Raw genomic sequence first — 12,868 nt, 5'->3', positions numbered from 1 at the left:
TTTTGTGGGGATAATTAAGAGAGAACTGGGTACTAAATAAAATATTTTAAATTTTAAGGTATTTTAATTTTCAGCTGTTTAAAAACTTGGTCATAACTTATAGACTTTTCTAAAAAGATTCAAATGTGGCTCTAATGAATATACTTTTTGAGAACTTTAATTATGAGTTAATTCTTTTTAAAATTTGAGTGTTCCTAATTTGTAATATAATATGTTGGTGAGGGAAAAACAAAACACAACAAAAAAAACCTAATGCCAGAAAGCTTTTATGACAAGACTTCTGGGTCTGGAGTGATATCTAGTGAATTGAAAATGAGAGAAATACTGAAATTCCTTCACTAGTGATCACCATTTATTGAGGTCCTTTGGTTTTATAAAAATGTTTATAGGTACAAAAGTATTTTATACTTTTTATATGATTAAAATTTAATTTCCTTTCTTATTTTTGGTTTGGCTTTCTTTTATCTATTTTCTTTCTTTAATTGAAAAAAACTAATGGAACCAAATATAAGATGGTACCACTGTTTTCTTCTTCTTTTGTATAATCTTGTTGCGTGTCTGTACATAAGCTGTTCTGGCCACTCATCATAGTAACCAGCTGGGCCATTTCACCTGCTGGAGCCATTAAAGAGGACTCTCTCCCCCTAGATTAATCCCCTCCGACATTAGTTTTTTGCACTGACAACTGGAGCAGGCATTCAGAATTTGCAGGTGGCCAGTGTGACGCACATAATTGCCTACAATTTTAGGCAATGAATAAAAATGGTCTACATTACTTGTCAAAGGTTGTATATGCAGTGCCAAGTGAGATCTATGGGAAGCCTTTTAGGGTTTAAAGAACAGTTAATAGCAAGGCTGCACAGGGCTTTTTTAATCATAATGCATTTGTAATATAGCACTTTGATCTTCTCCTTGTAGGAAATGGTGTTACATTAGCCACTTTTAAACATTTATGAGTGAAATTCAGTTATAGAAGAGTAAAAGTGATTATTCTTAAGCAGAACATGTTAGATTTCATTAAAAGTTTTTAGCTTGCCCCTTCCTTGTTAAAATCTGTGGGAAGTCCTTGTCCTGGAGCGGTTCAAATCAGGATCTTAGGATATAGGGCTTTTTCCTTATTTTTCCTGTTGGTAACAGCAAGGTTTGGAAGGAAGGTATACAAAATATTGAGGTAATTCATACAAGTGGATATTTATGGAAGAATAACTGATTTATGGTAAAGGAAAATACATTGATGAAAATCCAAGAAACCTATTACTAAAAATTGTGTATTATAATAAATTTCGGAAAATGCATATTTTAAACATCCATAAATTATCTTTAACAACAACAACAAAAACAGATGACTCTCAAATGCACTTCTTCGGGAAGAGCTAAGTTTGACCTTCAGACCCTAGAGCCTTTTATTAACACCTGCCTGTAAGGAGAACCTTGCCACACGCAGCTTTTAGATTCAGAACCACAAAACTGATGAGGAAAGGCTTGAAGGGTTCAGTTTGTGTCACTTGCTGTTTGCCGTTTCCATTTCACAGATGATTAATCTTTCTGTGAAGAAAGGCCAGAGAAACAAAGCACATTGGGCTCTTCCTGCAGTTACTCCTTCTGAATGCACACTAGCTTGCTAACTAAAAGGCCTTTAGATTTCCAGCAGAGAGAGATGTTCTGAAAGTGAATGCAGCTGGTTGGAGGTCACCAGTGCAGGGCTCTTGCCATTGTGTAATGGAGGCTTTGGCAGGTTGGGGGGGGGGGGGGTGCTGGAGTAGGGACAGGAGAAGTGGGCAGGGAGAAGGTGTTGGCAAAAAATTAATCAGAATAAAAAGGGTTTTGGTCAGTTGATTTATTATTTTGGAGGGTAGATTATCATAATAGGCTCAATTTCATCTATTAGTTATTCTTTTTAAGGAAAAATTATAATTCAGCCTCTCTCTATTATCCCCCTCCCCCCTCCGACCTCCCTCCATTTCATAATAGCATGTTTATCTTGCAAGTGGCATCACTAAGTAATGTTGAAATATTACTAACTTTTGTAGTCTTTGGTGTATTTGAATTGTCTTGAAATTTTAAAGACTTTTACTAATTTTGCTAGTATTCCACATTTTATATATTAATATTTTAATGACACGTTTCATTGGTATTTGTTTTTTTATGAGATATTGAAAATAATTATCTGTTTGACATAGTTCCCCTTTTAATTTTAATATTTAGTATCAAATGTTAGGTATTCATCTTGTATTTACTTTTTTTTCAATTGTGTGTAGGACATAATGTGCAAAGTCAAATCCTGGGTTATAGATCAAAAGAAACCTGTTCGCTTCTATCATGACTGGAATGACAAAGAGGTAAGTTATAAATATCACGTATCTATTATTGCCTTTATTTTGATTTCTTAAGGAACAAATTAGAGTTGTCATTATTTTACACTTATTGTTGTATTTACTTAAACTTTAGTTTTGTCAAGATTGCTTATTCCCAGGGTTGTTATTTTCTTCCTTTCCCCCTACCCCTGAGATTTTGTAGTAACTAATATTTTAGAAACAAGAATTATGAAAATGAAAATGGCTACTTGTTTAAAGAGTTTACTTTCAAGTCATTTAATGAGTTAATATTTACTCAAATTTTAAAAAAGAATTCTTTCTCTATCTCCCACTTCAGATTGAAGTGTTGAATAAACACTTATTTCTGACTTCAAAACCAATGGTCTACTTGGTTAATCTTTCTGAAAAAGACTACATTAGAAAGAAAAACAAATGGTAAGTTTTTCCTTCCCAGATATACCCAGAAATATATCTGTACACACACACACATTCATATATGTACTTACTGCTATATTTTATTTTAATATTTTTCCTCTTATTATTAAAAAGTTTAAAATGCATGAGAATGCTTTGCCTGATGTTTACATTATGAGATGAGTCTCCTAACTGATTTACACTGAAAGAACTTAAGAAAAAAAAAAAAAAAACGGGATTAAATTAGGCAATGTTGAATCATACATATTTACTTATCAAATTTAAATTTAATAGCATTGTTTCCTTTGCAAAATGAGAATAAATGTAATTGAAGCAGTAAATTTTTTTAAACTAGGAATTTCTAGCTGTGTTGGTATTGTATGTGACTTTAAAATATCCACTTGGGATTACAGTTGGGCATAAATTTTAAAATCCAGATTGAATGCTTTAAAAAGTTTTTTAAATTAAAAAACTGGGGCAGTGGTGGGGGAGGGAAACCAGGTATCTGTTTCAAATACTTCAAAAATGTACAAAGGTAAAAACTATGCATTCATGTATTATCATTTTTGACATGTAACCAAAATATACAAGTTTTCCTTTCGTTCACTAATAACTTGAAAAAATTACATGTTTGTGTAACATGTGGACATGTATACATTGGACATAGTACTTGGACTTGCCTCACTGTATCGTCAGTATTTTATACTATTAAATCATACAAACAAATCAAAACTATCCAAAGCAAAATATCTGAATTCTCCTAAAATATATTGTCGGTTTTTCCCTGTACTTCATTAAGTACTTAGATGCACATGGTTTCAATTTTCCATTAAAAATTCTCATTTCCATATGATATCAAAGAGTGAGAAGCTTTAAACTGAAAAATAAACATTCATAGACTGGAAGCCAAAACAATAATTAATGTCAGATGGTTAACTCCAATAAATCATTAGAATAAATTCTGTGAAATTACTACAACTAAAAATGCCCTGTTGATACTACTATAAGACATTTTCTGTTGCTGATAGAAAGCTGAATTTGGCCTCTTTATTGGTAATATTCTAGAAGGCCTATACTTAACATGAAAATTCAGTTCCGCCTGGTCAGTGTCCTCCAATAGATAATTAAATTTAAAATAATCAGTTCTGTCTTGTTTCAAATTCTTATAAATTTGATTAATGTTTTAAAAATTATTAGCTTTGGGAAGGAATTTTAAAATTTATTACTTGACCTCACTTAATAAATCTTCTCATTGTAGTATAAATGGTAAGGTTTCCTGAGGCTTCGTGAAACAATACAGACATCAAAGTTTACATGAAAAGGGATGAGTCAGTTTCCTTGCCCAAAGGGGCTTCTCACACCTGTATTTGGATGATTACAGGTAGAACTCCCTGGCTCTAATTGTATAGTAAATACCATTTCCCAGACCCTAATGGTAGACAGACTGCTTGGGAGACGCCAGTCTGTGATTTAGCTGTCGCCAGACACCCCATGTTTTTTGTGAGACCAGTTGTGATGATGATATGGCTATAGCCAATTGAAAGTAAACTCTTGTCTAAATAGCAAATTTTAATTTATAAAAATGTAGAGGTATGGATGATCCTATTTATAAAACCAAATTTTAGATTTTATGTATAGCTAATGATCTGGTTTAGGTTGTGTGTATGTTTGGGGAGTTGGGGAGGGGGGGGTCATATCTTGTGGAAGTTAGTGTAATTGTAGCTGAAAGATCAAAGACTCGGTAACTGAGTGATGTTCCAGAAGAGAATTTACCACATAGCCATTTTCTGTACAGTTTCTGCCGCCTGCTGTTCCTATTTTCCCTCAAGCTAGCCATTGACTACCCCCTGTGCATCCCTGCTCGTAAAAAATGATTGAGGAAGTATTTGTCATGTATTTATGAGTGGGAAACATTGTGTGATAGAGAATGGCATCTACTGGGGCCAGAAAGATTCCCATTTGCCTTTCATTCAGCCACTCTGCTCCAGCTTTAAATCCTCTGTTTATGCAGCATAGCCTTTGTATTAAAGTGCAGAATAAATTTTTATTATGAAGGATATGAACACTAGGTTTTCATCATTTATAACACTGCGAGCAGATGTAAACAGTTAAAATACATTTTAACTACTAAATCCTTTTAATTTGTGTTAGCATCTTGTTTGGGGGTAATGTTTATATCTAGGCTCCATTTGCATTAGTTTCTCCTTTAGCAACAGAAAACGGTTTTGTTTTTTAAGGTTATTATGTAATGTTACTGTAGCAAATTAAGACTGATGCGGGAAGCAGTCATAAATATTTTCCTAGGTCTTTTAGATCTAGAAAACTATTTTAAATGGTTGGGAAAGAGGAGGAGGGGTTTGTGATTTTGGCCACAAGAGAAGGACTGAAACTTTTTTTTTTTAGTGGGTCACTATTTCAGAAAAAAATGAACATTTTAATTACTAGTTAAAGTTCACTTTAAATTTAAATGGTAACATTATTTTTCAGTCCTAGAAAAGAGGGAAGCATTTTGAAAGATAAAGTCTAGTGTTTTATTGGGAAGGTGCATTGGCCTTTCGAAAAATGTAAAAACTGGAATGGCTCCAAGCATCTACTCACGGTTTTGAACAATGTTAAATTAGTCATTTCGTTGATTTATGAATAAGACCTAGCACCTGAAGAGAAGCTGACATGGTAGCCACGTTAGTTACAGTTGTGTTATTATCAGATGACACTAACCAAGATGTTGTGAGGGAATTAACAGAAACCTTTTTTTATTATTACAAGTTGCTGTTCTTTGAATGAATAAAACTATACTAAAGTTGTTGTTGTTTTTGTCTCTAGTGGGTGCTAATGATTTTGGGACACTTGAGAATTTCATATTTTAAACATGATCAGTTGTTATGTATAACTAAGATTATACTGTATATGGTATTAATTTTCATTTGAGATCGCCTGCTGGTTCCTGGAGTCAAGCAGGTGCAGGACAGTAGAACTCTCACACCATTGCTTAATTAGGGGTTTAAATTTTAATCTTTGTACTTTTGCCATTCCCTTAGTGGTGCGTTCCATCCAATTATGAAATCAGTAGAACAAACTAATTTCAGATACAGTAGTCCCCCCTTATCCACGGGGATGCTTGAAACTGCGGATAGTAATAGTACCGAACCCTATATGTACTGTTTTTTGCTATATCTATGATAAAGTTTAATTTATACATTAGCCACAGTAAGAGATTAACAACAATAATAATAAAATAGGACAATTATAACAATTACTATAATAAAAGTTATGTGAATGTTGTCTCCCGCACACACAAAATACCTTATTGTACTATACTCACCTTTTTGCCTAAAGGAAGCACTTTACAGCTTCTCTTTGGCATATCTTAATTGGCAGCATCATTACTCTTGTGCTATTGTTAAGTAAAATAAGGGTTACTTGAACACAGGCACTGAGATACTGCGACAGCCTGTCTGATAACCAAGCCGGCTGCTAAGTGTATACAGTGTAGATGCACTAGGACGAAGGCGTGATTCGTGGCCCAGGCGTGGCCCAGGCCGGCAGAGTAGGATGACGTGAGATTTCATCACACTACTCAGAATGGTACACAATTTAAAACTTACCAACTGTTTATTTCTGGAATTTACTATTTAATATTTTCTCACCAAGGTTGACCACTGCTAACTGAAACCGCAGAAAGCAAAACCAAGGAAAAGGGGAACTACTGTATTTTGTATGCCTATATAACTTCCAATTATGTTTCATTTTTGTGTTCTCTTGCCCCCATCTTTCTTAAATCTATTCATAAAGGATAATTATATTTTATTGTTTATTATACTATATATCCTTATTCAACTGGAAAAATACAACTAAAATGTAAAACATTTAGGCCGTGTGTGTGTGTGTGTGTGTGTGTGTGTGTGTGTGTGTGTAACACACATATTCGCATATGCTCTGGTGGGCTTGTCATTGAACATTATTACCCTTTGGCTAGTATTATATAAGAATCAATAAATCTGAGTGTTGAAATTGATTCAAGATAGGTAGACAAATATTAGCAAAGTCTTTTAAGCTGTTGTATAATCAGGAGCAATGTGTCAGGTTCACTAAATAAATTTTAAATAGAAAAAGGTTTTATTAATTCTTATGCAATAATTCAGTCTTACCTCCCCCACTTTTCTGTTTTTGTTAGTTTTCCACCTAATTCGTACACATTAACTAAAAATATTTTGGCAATACTATACATTGTGTTCCTGGTTAGGGGGGGAATCCAATATTTTCTTGAACTGTGTATAAGAGTTACCGGTACTATATGTCAGCAACTATGTGTGAAGGGGAAATTGTGTTCATTTTCAACATATAGTTATATTTCTATGTAGACATCCATAGACATATGGATACATACATATATCTGTAAATATAAAACTTTCTGTAAAACTATTTTAAGAAGTCAACAATTTCTGACAAGGTTATTCATTGAAACTAGAAATTTAACACAGATATGCTGCTTTAAAAAAATTACATTGATATTCATTTTATTTACTTGAAACAAATAAAATGGAAATGATTAATTTTTTTTAAATAAATTACTCATTTTAGTTCAGGAGGCTTCTCAAGTTGATTTGAAATTAGGTTCAATTTCATATAAAGTTTTCAGGAACATGTCCCATTATATAAAGCAAGATTTACACATGTAAGATTTTTTAAATGTTTCACTTTATCATCCACTAGTTTGGCATAATAAAAGCTCTGGAATATCCATGCACCGTTTCTTTGGGATTGTAATTTCTATTTTTTATCACTTGTAGTTCGTAAAGTTTTGGGGGGCTGTTATGTCAATTTCACCTTGAAGTATCTAACATGAAGACTGAGAATACATTATTAATTCTGAGTTGTTCCTATCTACTTGAAATCACACCATAATGTTAGTAGGTTTATTTTAATATGTGAGGAGTTTTTTAGCAGAATTAAATTTTATAAGCTATAATTGGTAATGGTTTTCATAAATTAAATACTTTTTTAGTGGTGATTTCTTTATGAGGACTCGTTCTTGTTTGCTCTTTTGACAGATATAAGAAGGTGATGGGGCAGGTCTGGGGTATTCTGGAAGTCTAAACTGAGCAATTGCCTTTTTTAAAAATATGGAATTGATTAAATCAGAGAATTCTTATGTAAGATAGTCTTAATTTTTCTGAAGTAAGTTATAAATGAATCTGAAAAGAAATATTTTCTTAAGACCCTTTCTCTGTTTTACTATTTCTTGTTTTCACTACTGGATATTTTTCAATTATTTTCTTTTTAATTTGTATTATGATAAAGCTTTGAAACAGTATCATATGCACTATGAATTAGGATTTCAAATAATTTCTGGTGATTGGATTTTGTGGAATTGATTATTTCTTAATTTCTCTGTTCAGAACCTTGAGTTAAAAAGAATATACTAAAGCAAAACAGTCTTTTTATTGCAAGAGCTAGAAGGCTGAAAAAAGTGAAGGGAAAAGACCTTTGCCCATTCTGGAATTTTTTTTACTTGCAATGTTCTTTTGCGTTTGTATACAGGTTTTCACTAAATAGTTTTTGGTTACTCTTTCAGCAATTTCATATTCTTATCAAGAGGTATTAGGGCCGTAGAGCGCTTAGTCATAATGAAACCAAATCACTTCATATTCCACATTATGAAAAAGATAATTACAGAAGAAAACGTTATCTTTTTATATGAACATAATGCTATTGACACAACATGTTATGTGTATTAGGAATTTCCCCGGGCCTATTTACATTTTTACCCAATACTATTTATAGACAAGAGTTTCTATTTGCAAGATGGTTTACTGAATTTGAGAAAGTGATATATTGGGGAGGGTCAGTTGTTATCTTCATCAGTCCCATCTGTTGACTTACTGACTAATGAGTGATGTAATTTATCAAATATGTCAGGACTTTCATCTTTTCTAAGTAGCTAAAGAATTTCACTCCATATAATATGAAAGGTTTTAAATTTTTTTTTTCTAGCTTTAAGAGACTAAAGCTCTTTTGAAAAAACAAGTGTTCTTTAGGATTCTCTCATATGAAATTAAAGCATGTTCCCCATATATGCACACATATATATAATTTAGGAAATGAAAGGCAAAGTTTGTCTTATAGCTTTACAGTATTCTTCAAATTACAAATGAATCATGTAACAGAAAGAATTTCTCCACTCTTTATCCCACTCACTTTGGTGAATAGTTCAGGACTCTTAATATTCTTAAAAATCTGTGCCCCAGAGACTAAGACCTGTGAGTCAGATTTTGTTTTTAAAAATATTAGTTGAGATGAGCTACACTCATAAAATGGGAGTTTTGACTGGTAGTTGGTGGAGACAGGAAAATTTGGAAGCCCAGAAATCTTAGGATTGTTGAGGATAGGAGATACAGAGCAGGGCCTTGTGAAGGGTTTAGAATGGAGCCATCATGCAGTATAGAGGGGCTGAATAACAGTTTTTCCTGGGAGAACAATGTAGAAAAGGAAAGCAGAGGGTGCCATTTGGGGTAATTTCAGTGTTTTGCCTAATGCCTAATATCTCTTGCTTATGCAAAATAGAAGTATTTCTGTGCCCTTCTCTCCTGTATTCTCCAGTCATGAGATCTACCTTTGGAGTTAATGTTGTAGTTCAGGTACATTATAAATTAAATAGACTTTTGAAGGCTAGACCAAAATGCTGGGTACCATTAATAACATTGGTTCTGTAAGGAAAATGAATACTAAGAAACTTTGAGCATCTAATCTGTTTGTAAATTAGGTAGTATGTACGTATTATCAGGAAGTTCAGGAAGTTCAGTGTATTAACAACACTGCTGTTTTAGAATTTGAAATACTAGTGTTGTGGTCCTTATTTGCTGCTAACTAGCTCTTTGACCTCAGGCAAATTACTTAGCCTTTCATGGATTGAAGACAGTGCATCAGAATGGTCATGTGTTCTATATAAACAGTATTTCCCAAAAAGAATATAATAGAAAAAGGACTTTCCCTTGGTTTTTCTATTATATGGAAAAGGAACAAAATATATATATTTTATACAGTTGACCCTGAGTAATGCAGTGGTTGGAGAACCCATGGACCAACACCCCACTCCCTACCACTGCGCAGCTGAAAATTTGCATGTAACTGTTGACTCCCCAAAACTTAACTACAGTCCTCCTTTGGTATCTGAGGGGAATTTTTTCCAGGAACCCCCATGGGTACCAAATTCCGTGGATGCCGAGTCCCTTCTGTGAAATGGTGCAGAATCGTGCATACAGTGGGCTCTACTCATCCACAGATACCCAACCTAGAATCAAAATACTGGTTTGAATCCTTGGTTTGTTGAGTCTGCGAATGCAAAACCTGGGATGTGGAGAGCCGAGTGTACATTTATTGAAAAAAGATTTGCATGTAAGTGAATCCATGCCGTTTAAACCCATGTTGTTCAAGTGTCTATTGTATATTTACAGCTGTAATTCCGTGCTTTGAAATAGTTGTCTTCCGAAACAAAAGCAAACAACTGAGAACCGTCTCTGTTGTGCAGTTGCAGTTACAGTCAGACTCCCATGATACGTATCACCACCATCTTCCATAGGACTCTGCCCCGTCTCTCTCAGACTGGGCCCTGTGACTTCACCATTTGCAGCTTAGAGGATTTTATTGTCATTCCATGGCTTCTGTTAGAGTAAATCATTCTTTAATTGTTACAATAGCATCATTTCTTTTTTAAAGTAGGTGTTTATTCTTTTAAAAAAAACCTTTTGAAACAGTTCCTTTTTGAGATTCTGTATCTCATTTTCTCTGTTTTGAATTTATATATGGAAGTAAGGCAGTGAAGGTTAGTAAAGAATGAAAAGAAGTTGTCTCTAAGGTTCCCTTCCATTGCTATAATTTTATGATTTTAATGGATTGGATTATAGCAAATAAAGGAAATATGCTCATGCAAATATCTAGTACCTTCTTAACCCTCATATATAGGTTTGTCATGATAGGATTTTTTTCTAACTGCGGAACTATACAGAATATTCCCAAGGTTGCAAGTACCTAATTTATGAGCAACTTCTCCGGACTGGGGTGGAGAGACGATCTGGTGTTTTCGGCTGCTCTTCTTCCCTCTCCCATATCTCTACACCTTGAAAAAGTATTTTCTGGATCTCACCTTGTTTCTATGTTTCCTCATATTGGGCAGCTGTTGCTCTGGCTAGAATGAGAACAAAGTGGAAATAAAACCTATTTGTAGAATTAGCATATCTATATTTGAGACTAGTTGCATTACTCAGACTACTGCATTTCCTTATTCTAAACTGACCTAGAAAGCAGTTCCCCATCAAAATCATAAGATTATGAAACACCTTCAAAAGCCTGCTTAGTTCACAGTGTACTAGAAATAGTGCAGTTTGGTATCTGAGACCATTTTATCATCAATTTTTAAATTCTGCTTAAAAATATGTTCCAAAATAACTGACTTAGAAACTTCAAGTACACTTTAGCTGTATATTTGGGGCTGCACATTGCTTTCCAGTCTTTAATATTTTATCAAAAAGAGAAGTTAACTTCATAAAAACTGTCATTATTAATAAAAATTTCAAATTTATGTTCCTTATGAAAATTCTGAACTCATTGAGGAGTTATGTACTATGCTTTCTTTTTTCTTTTCTAAGCAAATAAACATTGAGCCCTTCTGTGTGTCGTATACCATTCTAGGTAGTAAACAGGAAAAGCCCTTGCTCCTCCCATAAGGTGTATAGTCTCATGGACTAACAGACAACTAACAAACAAATATTTAGTATAATGTCACAAAATTATTCGGATGATGAATAACAATAGAGCAGGGTAAGGTGCTGTTTTAGTTCGGGTGGTCGAGAAGGCCTTTTTTGAAGTAAGAGAATGCACCGTGAGAGAATCTGAGGCAAGTTCAGTCCAGGTAGAGAGAACAGCAAGTGAAGCACCAAGTGTGATGGAGCATCAAAAAGAATAAAATGGGAAGATGGCCACTTGAAAAGAACTTGTAAATTCTTATTCACATTGTGATTAATGAATATTAAAACATATCCTACGTGCGTTCTACAATTCAATTTGGGATTTTAAGAATGACCATTGTTTTCTAGTTTGCTATAGTTTATTTCTTGTAGTCCAGGAATATTTTCGGTTGCTACATATTTTAAGTAAACTTTAAAGTAATATTTGCAATTATATAGGTTTATTTTGAATTTCACGTTTATTTTTTCATGTTTGTCTAGCAGCTGGCTGACCCACAGTACCACTCATAAAACACTTTTAAAAGTCACTTGATGTATGACCTCAAAGAAGATTACACTAAAAATATATAACAATCTGCATTTGTCAAAACTTTACAGTGTTTCAACTTACATTACTTCATTGGATCCTCAGACAAATCCCGAGATGGCCCTCATGACACTATATTATTTTGGCCTTGAATTAAACTTTTACTAAAATGAAGCATTTTCATCATTGAATTAAGAGATCTGCATTTTTCCTTAGGAATGGAGTAAACTAGCGTAGAGATAAATGAGATTTGTGTCTCCATTAATAAAGATACAAAGGTACTTTTTCAGTACTTTAAATACTTGTCACTAAAATCAAGGGGGGAGCTGCTGAGTTGGTGAACATGTGGGGAGATTCAGGGAACGTCGCCTGCCTGGAGAGGATATGGGAGCTCTGCACCCCTTCCCCCACCTTGCCTTGTACATCTCTCCATCTGGCTGTCCTGGAGCCAGATCCTTTTATAATAAACCAGTGATCTAGTGGGGGACACAAAGAAGATCAGGGGGTAATCATCAATATTCCTGGATGATTATCAACATTTTCCTTAGAAATTCTTTAGAAAGAGCAGTGTAGCCTGTAGAAGTATCTTTGGATTTAGTCCATTTTGAAATTTAAAAGACTGAATAGCCTGTCTGTTGGTGATCATTTTTCAGCCTTTTAAAAAACGTTTCAGAAGATTTTTCCCAAAGAGCATATCTATGTTTTTGAAACGTGAAGGTCACTAGTAACTTTTCATACATAATTTATATTTTAAATTGTTTCTTTTAAATTGTGCCATTTTTCTTTTGTCTATCTGCCCCCACCCTCTTATTAAGTGCCATTGACTTAGCTTTTCCTGTACCAAACCAAAAGACACGTATAACAACCCG

General features: G+C 33.8%; 1 protein-coding gene across 1 annotated transcript in view; it reads left to right on the top strand.

Moving 5' to 3' along the window:
- Positions 1–12,868, top strand: part of OLA1 (Obg like ATPase 1) — a 143,947-nt gene that overhangs the window by 95,284 nt on the left and 35,795 nt on the right. Inside the window, exons 6-7 of the mRNA XM_019727463.3 lie at positions 2,259–2,339; positions 2,653–2,750. Of these exons, the coding sequence (XP_019583022.1) occupies positions 2,259–2,339; positions 2,653–2,750 (179 nt within the window). The remainder of the gene's footprint in view (positions 1–2,258; positions 2,340–2,652; positions 2,751–12,868) is intronic.

The sequence above is a fragment of the Rhinolophus sinicus genome, chromosome 17 (assembly GCF_057876585.1).
Source record: "Rhinolophus sinicus isolate RSI-liver-muscle chromosome 17, RSI-T2T, whole genome shotgun sequence".
In the NCBI taxonomy this organism is placed as follows: Eukaryota; Metazoa; Chordata; class Mammalia; order Chiroptera; family Rhinolophidae; genus Rhinolophus; species Rhinolophus sinicus.
This window is presented reverse-complemented; position numbering and strand designations above follow the sequence as displayed.